The sequence below is a fragment of the Rhipicephalus microplus genome, chromosome 5, assembly GCF_043290135.1.
Source record: "Rhipicephalus microplus isolate Deutch F79 chromosome 5, USDA_Rmic, whole genome shotgun sequence".
Taxonomy (NCBI): domain Eukaryota; kingdom Metazoa; phylum Arthropoda; class Arachnida; order Ixodida; family Ixodidae; genus Rhipicephalus; species Rhipicephalus microplus.
This window is the reverse complement of record NC_134704.1, coordinates 42,672,261-42,689,705: the sequence shown is the minus strand read 5'-3', so window position 1 is coordinate 42,689,705 and position 17,445 is coordinate 42,672,261. Positions and strand designations below refer to the sequence as shown.

General features: G+C 47.0%; 1 protein-coding gene across 1 annotated transcript in view; it reads left to right on the top strand.

Moving 5' to 3' along the window:
• The window catches only part of LOC119173896 (lens fiber major intrinsic protein-like), a 71,501-nt gene extending 55,813 nt beyond the window's left edge, over nucleotides 1-15,688 (top strand). Inside the window, exons 6-9 of the mRNA XM_075895320.1 lie at nucleotides 5,821-6,123; nucleotides 10,569-10,655; nucleotides 12,656-12,801; nucleotides 13,690-15,688. Coding sequence (XP_075751435.1) covers nucleotides 5,821-6,123; nucleotides 10,569-10,654 — 389 coding nt within the window. The 3' untranslated portion in view covers nucleotide 10,655; nucleotides 12,656-12,801; nucleotides 13,690-15,688. The remainder of the gene's footprint in view (nucleotides 1-5,820; nucleotides 6,124-10,568; nucleotides 10,656-12,655; nucleotides 12,802-13,689) is intronic.
• Nucleotides 15,689-17,445: the final 1,757 nt, after the last annotated feature.

The window sequence follows — 17,445 nt, the reverse complement described above, 5'->3', positions numbered from 1 at the left end:
GACTCATTAGGTTTCCCTGTGTAAGATGCTATAGAATCCTTACGTAATTGAGGTAAATGCAACGTGCGGAGGTTATCGAAGAGCTGTCCTAAATGGTCACTGTGCTTGTGTAACAGTTTAGTGATAGCGTGAGAGTGTCGTGCGCGAGAAGTGCTGGGGTCTAGCAGATGTCTAAGAAGTTGCCACGTTCGTTTATTACTGAGTTGGTCATGCATTCCTTCACAAAGCTGACCCCATTGTTGTGCCACCAATTGGGTCGTGTATCGCTCGATTTGTTGGTCTAGCTTCACTATCCTAATGCGGAGTTTCCTGAAGTGGCGCTGGTGTTTCCACCGTCGCAGAAGTGACTGTTTTGCTTCCCACATATGGAGAAGCTTGGAGTCGAGAGTAGTTATCGGGGTGTCGGGGGGTAGAGTTTTCGTGTGAATTTCAACATCTTTTTGAAGCTGTTGAGTCCACTCGGTAAGGTCTGCAATACGTGAGGGAGCGGTGCTGTTGCGGATCTCTCTAAATTTGTTCCATTCTGTGAGCATCAGTGGTTTAGGTGCAATGGGTCTGTGTTTTAGTTGTAAAGTCATGCTAATAATGTAATGATCACTGCCAAGATTAGTTTGGGTGTTAGTCCAAACCATTGTGGGGGCATTGTGAGTGAGGGTAAGATCGGGCGATGTGTCTTTGTTCACACTGTTCCCCAAACGAGTAGGCTCCTCCGGGTCGTTGTGCAGTGTAAAACGATGTGCCTGAATATGGGACCAGAGGGCTCTACCTTTCGGTGTAGATGCGGTGTAACCCCACGCTGGGTGGGAGGCGTTGAAATCCCCCACTATGAGGAGGGTGGGTTTGCCTGCCGAGGATGTAGCTCGGGCAAATATGGAATCGAAGCGGTGCCTATGCTCTTGCGGTCTACTATATACGTTGACAATGTATAAGAATGGAGAGTTAAGTTTATCGGGTAGTATTTGGAGAAAGTCGTGCTTAATGTCGATGTCAGCAAATTTTGAATAGGTAACTGTAAGGTACTTCTGAGTTATGACAGCAGTGTTTGGTTTAGTATCAGCCGGGTTTTGATGTGTTCTATTACTTGGCCATTTGTTTCTTGTAACGCAATGATTTGGGGAGGGGTAGTTTGTGATTTGATGTACTGCAGGAGGTTTGCCTTTTTTCGGTGAAACCCCCTGCAGTTCCATTGCCATACGCAAAGTTCAGTGCGGTTACGAGCAGCCATTTTCGCTAGGTTGATTTGGTTTAGGTTGGGCAAGCTCTGGATGGTCAGCGTGGACCATGTCGATCCACTGCGTGACTCTATCTAGGGTTTGTTGCATCGGTAACATGGCTTGTTGTATCGAGGCCATGGACTCATGTAGCTTCTGCAAGAAAGCTGGGGAGAAGGTAATAAAATTGTCTAGTTTTTTCTCAAGTTTGGTTACTTTTTCTTTCTCTTTGTCAACCTTATCTAGTTTCGCTTCGACCTGTTCCACTCGTTCATCGAATGACAGTGTGGGAGTCGAGACTTTTCGTTTTTGCGCAGGTAGTTGAGCGGGGTGCATAGCTATTGGGGTGGTTGAGAGAGGAGCTGGTGCTGGTGAGATAGGTGTAGGGGTGAAAGATGAGGTGGGGAGGTGCGTGGAGGTAGATGGTTGTTTGAAGGACTGAAGCTCTAGGCGTAGTTTTGCATTTTCTGCCCTCAATTTAGCCATCTCATCCTGCAATAGTTTGAGCTGCTTTTGCATGGAGCTTTCAGGGGAGGCTACATCAATCCAGCTCACCTCATGTCCAGGGCCAGTCCGAGGGCTGGGGTCTTGATGAATGCTTTTGTTGCGGCTTCGGCTGCGGCTGCGACTTTTTCAGCTTTGCTGTCTTGTAATACTTGGTGAGCGTCCTCTAGCGGCGTTCTTGAAAGATGGGCTTGGGTCGAGGAATGGAGCTGCATCTTGCTGGAAAGTTGAGGGTGCGTGCTTTGGTTTGGGCTTGTAGAGTTGTGGGCACTGGGGCGAGCCGGTGGTGTGGTCACTATTGCACACTTCACACTTAGGTTCACATTCGTGATCAAGGAGTGGGTTCGGAATGCCACACATTCGACATAAAAGCTGAGGGGCGCTTGGGCATACGCCTGGTCTGTGGACAAGCTTGCGGCAGAGATTACAGGCTTCCGTCTTATGACAATAGGGTACGCATCTGGTAATGCCATCCTGGTAACTTATGTAGAAAGGCACGCGCGTACCTCTGAAGGTGACCAAGATGGACGTTGTGGAACCCATGCGACGTCCGGTCAGGATGAGGCCTAGTCTGTCATAGTCCAACAGACTTGACAAGATGATTTCAGATGTGTGTTCCAAAGGAATATTACGGATGACCCCTCGGCAGGTATTCGATGGATCGGTAATGTGGGGGACCACTTCAAAGCTGCGCTCGTCCATCTTGATGAATTTGATACGGTGGTATCCTTCGGTGCGTGCCGAGTCCGGTGTGCTTATAAGCAGAATGTAGCTTACAGAGTTGATGCGGTATTGGTCATGTAGGGAGCTTGTGAGCGCTGCCGCTTTTAGGACGTATGAGCTTCGGAATCGGAGTGTCAGCACAGCTGAGGCCTCCACGTATTCGCAGGACTATTTTGTAGTCGTCCACTGGAAGTGGAGGTGGTCTGGGGGCACTGCGACGAGTCGATGGGAGAGCTTTCTGTGACTCTTCTTGCGAAGTGTTGATGGCAGGCGTCGATTTTTTCGGGGATGAAGCGGGCTTTCTGGCCCTGGCATACACTTGACGCCAGCTGCCTTCATCATCGTCGAGAGCTTCGGCGGAGGTAAGCTCCTCTCCCTCTGTTTCGTAAATGACCATGTTGGTAGGCCTAGCCGGTAGGCCCACAGAGGTAGCCGAACGCTGCCAAAAAGTCGATCTTCGTGGATGCGAACTGCAAAGCACTCACTTGAAATCACTTCAGATGATGCGGTCGATTCCGTAGAAAGCTTCACATTTGTTCAAGTTGCCATTGAATGACTTAAGCAGTCAGAAACAGGAGTTTTGCCGGAGCGCTTGCGCAACGAGGCCGCTCCCGGTGGCGTCTATCTGTGCGTTTCTCTACTTCGTGAGCGCGCCGCAGCGTTCGGCGAGCAAGCGCTTCTTTTGTTGCCCCCCGTTCTTGGGACGCATCGTCCGTCTCGGCAACCTGACGCTAGACGCGTGCGAACGCTTCTTCGAGTACGCCTGCTACGGATACATGGGAATGCGGGCATACGCCTAGATGTCCAAGGTCGGCACGGACCCCATATACGGCTATCCTGCCACGCAAGCCGCCAGAGCCGTGTCCAATTACTACAAGAGCTGCCTGCGGTGGGTTACCGACACGGCCCTACGCGGAGCAGACTCGGCCCAGGCCATCCTGGACCAGCTCAACTTGGACTTCGATTCCGCGGCTGAGGTCAACATTATCGGCTTGATACTCGACCTTGATCTGGGGTACGATCTGCCCTCGCTGCTCTAATTTGCCCAGCTACAGGCTGACAGCGCAGGCCACTTCACCGTGTTGAACATATCGCTACCATCGTTCAAGAAGCTGCTTTTCTTGAACACGGACAAGCCCTTCGTGAACATGACAGCCGGTGCCCTGTAACTCACCATGAAGACGCTCAGAGTCAATATATCCGCCATGGAGGTGCGCGACTACTTCGGCCGTTTACTCCAGGCGGAAACTGGTGGGTATCATGAACGCCACCATCGACTCCCGAGTGAAGGTTACCAAAGGCAGAGTCAGCGCCTCTGAGTGGAAAAGATTTCTGGGCTCCTTCACCAGATACGACCGAATATCGAAGGTAGTCAGCGTCCCACTCACCTTTCTGAAGAAACTCGCCGCCGACATGCTGGAACCGGAGAACCATCAGCGCATCGTGTCGCTCATACTGGTCGCTGCCTCGGCCCACTTGGTCGAAAAGACCACTCCCGCTGTCACCAGCGATAATCAGTCGGCGTCGTTTTGCGAAACGCAGGCTAGGGCACTGCGTCCCCTGTGGATTCTCGACAAGGTCGAGTACTACTCCACGCAGATGCAAAGCGACGCCATACGCTCCGCATACGGGAGCATCGTGGACGCCGTCATCCAGAAGCTGCAGAATGAGACTGAAAGCCCGGACCTAGATATGATAGGGCAAGAGTTAAACAGCGTACGCCTGTTATTTCCTTCCGACATCGTCCCCAAGGAACCTGGACTACCTGCGCTCAGCGGCGCAAACTCCGCGCAAAACTGCCTGAGCGCGAGTGAGTACGCCTCTCGCCTCCGAAGACACCTCTGCGGCGTGCTGAACGTCGGACCGGAAGTCATCGAGCGTATTCAAAGGCTCAACGACTCCTTCGACGAGAACACGCTGACGGTTCCGGTAGCCGTCTACACCATGGCGTCGCTGAGAGACGACGTGAACCCCCTTGTGACCAGATCTTTAGTTTATGATTCATAGTGATGTCTGTCAGGAACAAGAGATGGTTTGACCGCTTGCTCAGCAAACGTTCTTGTGTATTGGCAGTATTATCTCTAAACTAATTTTTCAGATTTGTTTAATTTCATTTTAGTTTCATTTATGTATCCTGCCGCCCGGTTCTTGGCCCATCACCCTCTGGGGGTGAGCGCCATCCATCTGAGGTCATCAGCATCAGCATCAGCAAAAGCAGCGATAAATATCTAAGCTCATCGCGAACAACGTGGCCGGATAAATACTAGACAGCTAAAAATTCACTTTGAGTGCACGTTAAAGAACACCAGGTGGCCGAAATTTCCGCAGTTCTCCACTAAGGCGTCTCTCATAACCATATGGTGGTTTTGGGACGTTAAACCCCACTTATCAATCAATCAATAAACTAAATATACAGAAGATACGCGCCACATCGCATTTCTTTCGATACATTCTATCTGGCAAGTGTTCATTAGATATTCAAATTCTATGTCACTCAAGTTGATCGATGGCCTGCTGATACACGACTCCCCTTTCTTTACGATGATGGAAAGCTTCAACAATTTATCTGGCTACCTGTGTTAGAATCATTGTGTCTTCAAAATGGGGGAAGCGGAGGAGCAGCCATGCTAGCGGCAATGGTCTGCGAGAGTATAGACGGTCGATCTTCAGTTAGTATTCATTATGCTCTTTTAATCTGATGTTATTGTATCCGCCACGCTGATCTGTTTAGGTTTTGTCGCAGGATAGCCACTTCGTCTTACCCGAGCTTCTTATTCATTCCATTTTTCCGGAGCCCTCCACTACGCGTCGTCTCTCATAATCATATGGTGATTTTGGGACGTTAAACACCACGTATCAATCATCTTATGCATTCCATTAGAGTGTTTCTATCACATCCTGCTTCTTCTATCCGTACACCCGCCGCGGTGAACTAGCGATTACGGTTCATGACAACCGACTCTAACGTCCTGGCCACGACAGCCGCATTTTTCTATAGAGGTCAAATGTCGTTGGCACGTGTGCTTAGGACAGCACGTTCAAAAAATCTAAGTGGTCGAAACACCCGAAGCCATCGTGCTGGAACAGCGGGGAAGACGAAGCACAAAGAAAGGCTTCACGACAGAAACGCCGTGTTGTCAAGTGTATATAAATACTTGCTCGTGTTATCAAGCCTTTTTTTGTGCTTCGTCTTTTACGATGTTCCAATATGAACGTAAACAAAACAGCCCAACTATCTCTTTTGACGCAGTCATTCCCGAAGCCCTTCACTACGGCGTCTTTAACAATCATATCACGCTTTTCGTCCATAAAGCCCAAATAATCTTTGGATCGTTTTTTTCCCGTGCTAAAAATCTCAGTTCTCTTTCTCGTCCTCACGCAGAGTACCGGCTGGAAGACGACTACGAGGAGTCGTCCGCCTCGAAGAGCGCCAAGTACGCGACCGTATCGCAGAGCCTAAACGGAGGGGTGGCCTCCGGGAGCACGGCGCGACACGCCCGCGCAGCGAAGGCCGTCCGCCAGCAGCAGCAGCAACAACAGCAGGCCCAGCAGTACGACGCCAGCTGCTTCGGCAGGCCCTCTGCGAACACCTATTCGCCCACGCCGTCGCTGGCCTTTCCGTCTTCCACCGAGGCGGCCTACGCGAGCACCCTGGCGGCCGCGAACTGCACGGCGCAGATCTACGGTAGGCATGCGCTACTGCGCCATTTACATGGACAGAGAGAGAGAGAGAAACGAGAAAAAAAGGAAGGCAGGGAGGTTAACCAGGTGCTAGTATCCGGTATGCTACCCTACACTGGGGTTGGGGAATAGGGGGTTGAAAGAGAAAGGGAGAGTAAAAAAAATAAATAAGAGAAAAACACCGACACACACGCACACACAAAATCAGTCCACTCAGAGGCGTTCCGACAGGCCAGTAGTTCGTAAGAAGCCCAGTAGCGCTGGCACGGCTTTCTTCTGTGACGATGAGTCATGACGATGGCGCTGTATACTTTCTTCTGACAGCGGCTGGTCATCTAACCTGTTTAGTTTATTAGAAAGGTGTTGTCTTTCCAGGTTGTATTTCGGGCAGTCACACAGGATATGTCGAATTGTTTCTTCATCTCCGCAGTGTGCACAGTCGGCGGTGTCGGCCATCCCTATGCGGAAAGCGTACGCACGGGTAAACGCGACTCCCAACCATAGTCTGCACAGAGCAGTAGCATCACCTCGTCGAATTTTTGTTGGAAGCTGTACTCACACGACGAACGTGATTGCGGACGAATCAGTCAAGTGGCACGTGACGTGACGTTGATCCCTCTGGTAGCCAGCATTCACACGTCAGGGGAGAATTCACGCTACGAGCGAGGATTTCGGCATTGCTCCTCAAGGATCCCAACTGTGATTTGGGTCTTCGTCGCTTCACGAATCGCTCCGCGCGAGCCGAAGCGTGGTCGCGGGAACGGGTGACGTATGGTGACGTAGTACGCGATCCGCAGGCTCAAATCTCGCTTTCATCCATCGTGTGAATATAGCTTGACGCGTACAACAGATTAAATTAGGTTTCACTTTCACTTTCACTTTTCTTCCTTAAAGACTCCCCAGGGGGTACATAAATGGTGGGTCACAATATATAAAACAGGTTGAACACTTTATTATATGGTATATTGTGATGTTATTGCTTCATTGAAAGCAGTAAGGCTTGAGTTAGAGATTTCTTGCGCAAAGTCGTTCCAGGCCTAGGCTGCTCGCGGAAAAAAAGATGCAAAGGTGACTGTGCGAGTATGAGAGCATGAGGACGGGCAACGTTTAAGGGGTGACCAACACGATAGAATATGCGTGATGGTGGAAAATATACGGCGCTTGATTTAGCACGCTGTGGTAGAATGTGTGAAATAATGATAAACTGGCAATGTGGCGTCGATTACAAGGGTTAAGGAAGGTAGAGTTGATATTATGTGTAGGGCATAATATTATCGGGAGTTTTGCGGCTCAAAAAACATAATGTGATCATGGAGGGACGCCGTAGTAGAGGAATCCAGAAATTTGGACCATCTGGTGTTCTTCAACGTGGGCTGACATCGCTCAGCAACACGGGCTCCTAGCATCTGCATCCGTCGAAATGCGACCGCTTCGCCCGGGATCGAACTCGCGACCTTTGGGTCAGCAGCATATATAGTGCCATATCCACGTACTGTGTCAATTCGCGGCGGGCTGTCTGTGTAGGCTTCAACTATAGTACAGTAATTATGACATCAATTGTTAAGTCGCCGAGTAGTGGCCACGGCAAGAAAAAAACACAGGTTCACACGCTTTGAGAGTCGGCAAAGAATGACGTTTATTATCTGCAGTAGTGTATCAATATGGGATCGTTTTTAGCGCAAAGAGAGGAAGGGAACAGAGCAAGGAACTTCACGCGTGCGCAGCGGACAGGCACCGTGTGACACAGCAGCTGATACAACATAGATGTAAAGAAATTAATGTGGGTGAAATATCAACCCTTCATAGGACTTCACCTACAATCTTCAGCCACGGTAGATCATAGCGCGTTATCAAAGGTTGCACATTCGGTTCGTATACACCTTCTTACACCTCCTCCATTCTTACACCTTCCTTAGCTTCACTAACTGTTTGTTTTATCACATAAAACAGTGCCAAAAACGAGGGACAAGAAAAGAAGAAAACACTGTCTCCTTCTCTTCTTGTCCCTCGTTATTGGCGCTGTTTTTTATGTGTAACATGTCGTACCAACTCGCCCAAGCAACCACGTTGTTTTATCACGTTGCGCCCAAAGAAAAAAAAACGAGTCCTGGATTAACCTTCCCGTTAGTTCGTTCATACATAACGTACATGAAGGTTTTAGGTTAAGATACCCGGGAATTCGCATATGCAGTCACCTTGTGTTGTCGCCGACGTTCATGTGATCGCGAAAAGTTCGCGCTTGAAGTTCATTAATCTGGGCTTGTTGATGTGGCATGACGCCGGGTGAACGCGCACAGGACGAAGTCAGATAAGAGGCTTGACATTCACAAGCGCTGCTGTGCTCGTGTGTGTCAAGCCTCTTCTCGGTTTCGCCCTGTGTGCTCTCACCGCGTGTCGTCCTCGAAACGGAAGCAAACCGATGGTTAGATCTAGCTCCCAAAAGAGTGGTATTTTTAGGCCGACTTGAACGACAAGATTGTTCGTTTCCGGTAGCGTATTAATGTTCCAAAATTTTTCAAGTTCAACCGGAATCCAGATAGGCTCTGATGAAAAATTGGCAGCATATCCACGGAGTGAATGATGGAGAGGGGGGCGAAGCATTCGTCCGTCCATTCGTTCTTGGTTCCGTCCGTCCATGTGTCCGCCTGTGTGACCGTCCATGCGTCCATCCACCCGTCCGTGCGTGCGTCTGTTCGTGCGTCCGTCCCTGCGTTCGTCCATGCATCCGCCCCTGCATCCGTCCATGCGTCCATCCATGCATCTGTCTGTGTGTCCGTTCGCCTACGGATTCAACACTACAAGTACCACCATCTCGCATATTTTCATCATATATTCCCCATATAGAAGCACCGCCATCCAGCGGACATTCCAAGGACTAAACGAGAGGCGGCACACGCACACTTTCTTACGGCTTGTGCATCGTGCCTACTTCCCACCTTTAACCACATAGAGTTTATGGTATATACTAGTTCACTGTATTCATGGCACTGCGGCCCAACGCTCGCTAAACCTTTCTAAAACCAAGGAGGTTACGCCCAGCGAGTATAACTTAGCAACCTTTTCCTCTCAGATAGTGCTCAATGTACATGCCAATGGCTGCTAGTGGGAAAAGAGAGACAGGAGAATTCGGCTTTTACTTCCTTACGGCTTGCGCTTCGTATCTACTTCCCACCTTTAACCACCTCGAGTTCATTCATGGTATATAATAGTTCATTGTATTCATGGCACTGCGGCTCAACGCTCGCTAAACCTTTCTACAACTAAGGAGGTTGCACCCAGCGAGTATAACATAGCGACCCTTTCTTGTCAGATAGTGCTTAATGTACATGCCAATGGCTGCTAATGGGGATCTCAGCGTGCGCGTTAACTAAAAGCCGAATGGCCTTGTCTCTCATTCCCCTTTAGCAGCCATTGGCATGTACATTGAGCACTATATTTTATTGTTCAACAACGCACAAAAGAAATCTCTCACCGGAACCGCCTTGGAGGTCAAAATGTTATACTTGTTACACACTACAACGGCTACGAGGGACGAAGAAGTGCCGTTGTGACGCTATGATGACTGGGAGACGTGGCCTGGCTCATACCCCATGTTTATTCCGTTCTCACTTCTTCCTTCTCTACCTCTACTAACCTCTATTAAAACCTACTAACCTCTATTAAAACGGGCAATCATCTCTTCCCTGATCTTTTGCCATGATTCGTCGTTTTCGAATATGTGTGTCAGGTTAAACTTGAATGCCTCACTGGAGATGTAGTCAGTGAAGTTGATGATCATCTCCCGTTCCGACCAAGATGCAGCGGCAGCATGAAGCTCGAACAGGTTGAACCAGTCCTGTACGGGTCCGTCGTCCGCTGATCCGGTGTACTTAGGGATGTCAAGGTCGTCTGATGCTGCTGTCATGATGCTTGGTGGTCTTGGTGGTCCGCGTTCTTCTGTGGTCCGCGTTCGGTCACTGCGTCTCGCTGAGGTCTTCGATGATGATGGCCGGGTGATGAAGTGGTTGCGAGGTCTTCATCCCGCCGACTTGTGTGTCGCTATGATGACTGGGAGACGTGGCCTGGCTCATACCCCATGTTTATTCCGTTCTCACTTCTTCCTTCTCTACCTCTACTAACCATCGCTTGATACGTCACACCGTTATAAGGAGCTTTGCCCCTAAAACAAATTGAGCATTTGAGTGGTTTTCACATTTTGCCTGCAAACGACAAAAGTGTGTGACGTAGAGTGATACAGAAATCACCGCATTTTGCATTGCCAGTTTGATGCATGTGTTGCTGGTTAACTGTTTTGTTATATCAAAAGACAGCTATGCAACCATATCTTGCACAATATTGTCAAAAACAGTGCTAGTGACACAGCTGTAATATACGGTGACGGTGCGCACCCCCCCCCCCTTTTTTTTTTTGTCGTCGTCAGAGTTTTAATGAGCTGCCCCTTTTCTGCAGACCTGGAAATGCCTTCCGGACACTTTCGGCGCGCCTGGAGTACGGACAAGGATCTCGACCTCCAAGACTCCAAACTGTATATATAAAGTGAGATCAATCGAACAGCGCTTTGCTCCTCCGTCTTTCGCAATTCCTGTCACACTCTTGCCTGTTCCCTCTCCCTCTGCACGTGTATGCTTCTCTGACGTCCAAGTCCTTCATATCGTATGAGTTGGCCGTTTCGGCCACACACTTACATGAGCAAAGGTTTGTAAGTGTGTAGCAGTGTCAATGGTCGTCCACCTAGGTTGTACAGTATAGTTACGGCGCTTGGCTACTGAGCTGAAGGTCGCGAGTTCGATCCCGGTCGTAGTGGTCACGTTTCGATAAAGAAAACAAATTCCACAGGCCTAAGTACTGTGCGTTGTCACCATATGGTAGAAGCTTCCAAAACCCTTAACTACGGCGCCCCTCACAATCATATAGTAAAAAGGGGGGAAGAAGACAACCACCCGTTCGTAGCACGAAGCCACAAGGAAATTCGTGTGGATTTTCTTGCGGGATTTCTTTGTTACCAGCATCTGGACGAATTTTTCAGCAACTAAGACACTTTTTCTTCTGAGAAATCCGTACGCGATTTCCTTGTGGCTTCGTGCTACAAGCGGGTGGTTGTCTTCTCTCTCTTTCTCAACTCTTCCGCCACCTTGAGGGTTTGCACAGAAATAATTTGAAGTAATCATGGCCCTCTGAGATGGCAGGCGCTCAGAGCTCATGAAATAACCATATAGTCTTCCGAGATGTAAAACACCAGAAATTATTATTGTGAATGACCTGCTGAAACAGTGTGGCGAGTTTAAATAAATCAATGATTTAAATATTGGTGCTAGAATTCAGTACCAGGGTTGGTGGAAAAGACGCGTAATAATATACTGTGTCAGTCTGGCGAATATTATTATCATTATCAAAACAATGACCAAGTAAACACGTAGTTTCTCCATTTTTTTTTTTTTGCCCACTCGTATAAAGATCTCTTTTTCTGGCTGTAATGTGCATTTCTCTTTCTTTAATAGAGTGAAAACAAGACAGTGCATCCGTTTTTGAAACAGTATAAGCAGTAAAATATAATGTGGATAAGAATTATTATTATAGATTTTAAACAAACTCGTCTGAGCCCTTAAATATGACTGAAAATTTTTGTGTGCCCTACAGAAACAACGCCTGAAGAACACACGCTTCCATAAACCAATTAGTGTGGATACTTTCTCTTAGCAAAATGTTTTTTCTAGTTCAGTAAGTTCATTCCAATTGGGTAAAGCAGCGTAAACTATTGACAGAACAGGAAGGTGGGCGTGTGGACGTTTTCGTCCCCTAGAAGTTTAGACGGTTTATGCATCGTCATGCTGTGCCACACAACACTTCTACTTTTCCGTTCAACCAAGAATGAAAATCAAGCAAAGAATGAAAATGAATGAGAAACCATGTGCTGGCGTTACAAAGCAAGCTCAAAAAGCTTCTTCAACTTTTAAAAAACGCCTTATTAACTATGCACAAAATAAAACACCTTTGCGTCATTGTTGCATTCTGACGTGCTATTCAGTGACGCATTCCCCCAAGTCTATGGGCCTTAAAATTTTAGATTTCAGAGTTAGTTAATTTCACCAGAATCAATACAATTACAACAGAGCTGAAATAAAAAGAAGAAAAAGTACTATTTATGGGAGCATAGCAAGAAAAAAAGCTGCAATATCTGCAGCTTGACTAGCTCCGCCACTCCGTCATAAGGGCGGCAATGTGCAGTGCAGAAAACATTTTAGTTGAGCCAAACGTTTGGACTAACAACGCGAAAATTAGTAACACTCAAGACGTAATATTTACACCAGAAAACAATACACTCAAGGACAGCGTATTTAGAATTTCAGGCAAGTTAAATTTTTAGGATAACACGTAGAGTGTAATCTGTTGGTTTGAATTAGTTTGGTACATTGGGTAAGGAATATCGCAGTAGCTGTTATGCATATAGTTTGTACGCGGCCGTGGAGTGTACCAGCGAACCACGTATCAACTAATGAGACCTTAATGAAGCTACGTTACTGTTCTCTTAATTTCAGGCGCAGCGCCAATGCGCACGACGTATTGGAGCTGACGAGGTGCCGGTTATTCCAAAGAAGAAGCCGACGATGATGTGTGGGAAATGCGCGATCCACTACTCTTCTCTCATGGACAACGAACCACTTGTTTGTTTGTTTTCCTCGGGGTAAGGCTCGCTTCGCACATATATATGCTGATAGTTTCCTGCTCGTTCTCATGGATGTGTGCATACCTATAGCTACGCATTGAACTAGCGACACGTTTCCATTGCGAAGTAAAACAATGCGCTGCATTGATCAACCGAGGCGAATAACACACGAACATGAAATGGATAGGGACGGGCTTCACTCGTCTCAGATGACCCATGAAGTTCATCGTTTCGCTTCGCAATGTCATACCAACAAGTCCCAGTGGAAGCACTAGTAAACGTTGCCAAGAATTACTTTCAAGTGTTCTCCAAACATTTCAAGTAAAGATACTCTGATCCAATGTAGCAACTTAATCAACCACACGGAGCTGAGTTCTTAAATGTAAAAACGTTATAGAACAGACCTTAAATACTGGGATAGTCAGGGTTAACAGTGGTAGTGCCTCAGATGGGTTGGCCGACGTTTCGATAGGAAGACCTATCTTCGTCAAAGGCGAAGATAGATCTTCCTATCGAAACGTCGGCCAGACTGTCTGAGGCACTTCCAATGTTCACCCTGACTATCCCACTGCGTGTTTCCATCTGTCGGCTCCCATCTAGATTTTAGACATTGCATATTGTGTCACTGCTTTTTCTTTCTCACTGAATTGCTTAAACATTGCAAACGTTTGAGACGAGTAAGCGAAATTCTAAAGTGTGTCAATGTCAAATAAGATTTTTCGTGGTTGTGTAGTATGCCATAAAACAACTACATGGTACTCGTGCAAATTATTATTTCAAGCATGAGTTCAACATTTTTTATCACGTATAAACCACGCTGTTGCATAATACAGCCACACAATTACACGAATGCGGATCAAAGAATAACGGTTATGATTGCCCTTGACGCAATCCCTCTTATTACAGGTATTTCCAAACGGCTGCGGCGCGGAGCGAGGACATCACCGAGAAAAACTTGTCTTATCAAGGGCCTAAGAAAGTCGTTTTTCAGTCAAAACACCACGTGGTTCTAGCGAGATGTTTAGAAAGTTTGGTACCGGTGTGCTATAGACCGACGAAAGATCGTGTAGATCCTGTGAGCGCATGTGACCAGTGTAAAAGCCCAAGATCTTCACTGTGGTCATCTGCAAGAAGATTGAAAAGCTGACGTCATCGGTGTTCGTCGCATTGTTTTTAGCTTCCTCCTTCCCTCGATGAATTGCGTGCAGTGTTCGACTCTGTGCAAAAACTGGAAGACTACGGAGACTTCAGTGCACAAAAGTTCAGAAAATGGGACTTGACGCCTCGTCTTCGACATCGACGTGTTGCCTACCGTTTCGTTTCGCCGGTGTGTCGGCATCGAGAACAATGAATCACGTAATCGAGCGCGAAGACAGAGAAAAATGTGATGTGCTCACGTGACTTCCAATGCTGACACCGCATTCGGAAACTTCTCTCGAGTTTTAAGACCGAATAGCGATGTGACTTCGTCTCCGATCATGCTCGGTGACAACAGAAAAATTTGGTATTCATTCTCGCTCCATAAAATCACACGTCAACGTGTTGCAAAGTGCTTCAAAACGTATTCTGATTTATTTATTTATTTATTTATTTATTTATTTATTTATTTATTTATTTATTTATTTATTTATTGCTTTATGCATTGATTGATTGATTGATTGGTTGATTGATTGATTGATTTGGTGCTAAAGCCGCATACTCCCCAAAGAACGCCTGGGACATGATACTAAAGCACAGCTCTCGAATAACGCCATTGAAAAAAAGATATTTTACCCCCCCCCCCTCCAACCCCCCGCACATCATGTGTCGGAGTGGAACATAGAGACCTTGGCTGGCTGATCGGTCTGCACAGTTTATACGAATTTAACAGCTGTGAGTCCTTTGCGACTTTTTTTTAGTTTGTTGCCGAATGTGAGTTTCATACATATGCAATCGCGATAGAGATGCGCCCATAGTGACAAACGGAAATCATGTAACAACCAAAGCCTTCAGTTCCACTTGAGGCAGCCAGCGTTCCTGCTTGTTGATTTTTTTTTACAAGCGTAACATTTATATACGATTTGGAAACAATTCCCGCTTGTAACATAAGAGTGAAGAGACGTCGCTGACGTATGTACATATCAGCTGGTGTGTTGCGATACGATGAGGCTGTGCTTAAAGCAGATAAGAATACGCTGAAAAGCACGGTTGTTTTATACTTTACATCATTTGCTGGTGAGTGTTCCTCAACTCCCCCTCAAGAAGCTTCGAAGCCGTCGTTTTTGTTGTGGCACGTACTGTACGCATTCTAAACGACGAACTGGGAACGACATTCACTGATCTCCTGCGACCCACCCCAGCTCAACGCCCGCCGTGCCCGGCCGTAACCCAGACAACGCATGAAACTTTTGTGGGACTGCACGAACTGCAGCGAAATGACTCCAAGTCCTATACTCGCCACGATGAACCTCGATTCAGTGCAATACAGAGACTCGCCTACGGACTCACTTGTGCTCTAGGCGTTCATAACCATCTGCAGCATTCAACATTGGGTTTTATCATCATCACACTGCTGTATTATACCATGACAGCTGCAGTGTTGTCTTGCGTTGCGATCTGAGTGGAGGTACTTAGAAGTCCTTCATTTCTGACTGTCGTTACTTCTGTTTATTGTGAAAATTTTCATATTGTGTAGAAAGAGAATCTACTTCGCTAAGCTTGGTTGGCTAATTCACCGCTTCTACCACAGATTGTAATTTTTTGCAGCCTACACTGCATGCAGAACTCTGTTAGGAGCTGTTTTTATATATATTTGTCAATTTGCCGGAGATACTACTAAATGCGAGTATGAAATTTCAAACCGAAGTGCAGGCGGCACTGCAGAACGTGTTTTTTTTTTCTATAATAAATAGACTCTAGTTCCAAATGACTAGTTTTGTCTGAGAACACATCGTACAGCTTTGTTTGCTTGTTACAAAATAATTGGTCATTACAAATGGTCAGTAGGCTGAACGAAAGCTATAAAATGCAATGTTCGGCGCGCATGTACCGGGAAAAGTCGACCGAAGCTCGCTCTTGCAACCCATGCTAAAAGGGCACAGGTTTGGACTAGTGGTAATGGCTGGCTAGAGACATAACGTCACGTTGACCTCCTCGGATGAAAGGAAAGATTGGGAAAAAAACACAGCGCAGCGTCCCACAGACAGAGAGGACGACACCTACGCATCAATCTATGGTGTGTGCGTGTGCGTGTGCGTGTGTGTGCGTGCGTGCGTGCGTGTGTGTGTGTGCGTGCGTGCGTGTGTGTGTGTGTGTGTGTATGTATGTATGTGTGTTTTCGCACAGTCCTTCATTTATGAAAGAAAACACCAACTAGCCCCTAAATGTGTGCTACTAGCTATCAGATGACGTCATCGTGAGGTCACAGATCGCCAAATTTTGCGACGTGTTATGACGACATCGTCACGTCATCACGTGATATCGTCATCTGACAAAATTCACTGCAAAATCACGTGGCGTACAAAAAGCTTCGAACGCCTCTGATCTCGAAAGCAGTGCAAAATTACGTAAGGTGTACAAAGCTTTCGGGTGGCGGTGAAAAAAGGGGGGATGGGCTGGATCGAGACACTGGACTGAAATGAAGGTTTATTAGGTGAATGTACGTGAGATCGTGTGGCGTTTGCCAGAACCCAAAGGAGAGGAAACTAAACAAAGCGAACACACATAATCTTTATGACTTTCAGTAACGCGCAATGTTTAGTAAATAGGGGCTACGACTTGCTTTAAATGCGCAGCTGTTAAAGCTTTTCCTTCTTCCGGGTAGTGCAAACATAAATGAATCGTCATGCGTTCACTTCGTCCTCTACTTCACCTTCTGGTTTGCTCCCACTTGCTCCCACTTCTAATCCCACTTCTGTTCCCACTTCTATGCTCCCACGTCTGCTTTGCTCCCACTCTTCGCCGAATTGTCCGGCCGTGGAATGCGATTACTAATATTATGGGCGAGTACATAATGTGACGAAAATCACGTAACATGACGTAAACACTAGTCAGGTGGCTAAAACTAAGTACGATCAAGTAACAAATAGTCATGTGACTAAAAAATTACGTAACATTGCGTAACCACTAATCACGTGACTTAAACCGTGTAACAGCTAGTCACATAACATATTACATGTTCTCACCGAGATCAAGAGGCAACTAGCGCTTTTTTCTACTCGGTCCTGTTTTTTTTTATGTTCTCGCGCTTTGAAATTCGCCATCATGACCCCGGAACAACTAACCCAAGCTTCTGCGCTTGTAAACTACAAGAGGCGGCTAGTGACGCGACGAAAGTCACGTAACAAAGTCTTGAATAGATTTGAACGCAAATGGACAACACACAAGAAGAGCGCTAGTACAGTCGTCCTCTCTTCTTGTGTGTTGTCCATTTGCGCTCAAATCACAACAGGTAAAAGCAAGTCACACATGACATGTTCTCGCCAAGAACACGTCCAACGCGCGTAGTGCGTGGAAGTGATGTGACCAGAGAAAGATATCTCGAAGTGTTTGCGAAGGCCCACGGGGGGAAAGACTTCAAGATGAACGCAAATGCTTCAAGATAAACATCTTTCAACCAGGCCGAATCGCAGTTTTGCGGAGAAGGATAGCCAAGCATAACTACACTTAGTAATAGTACTAGCA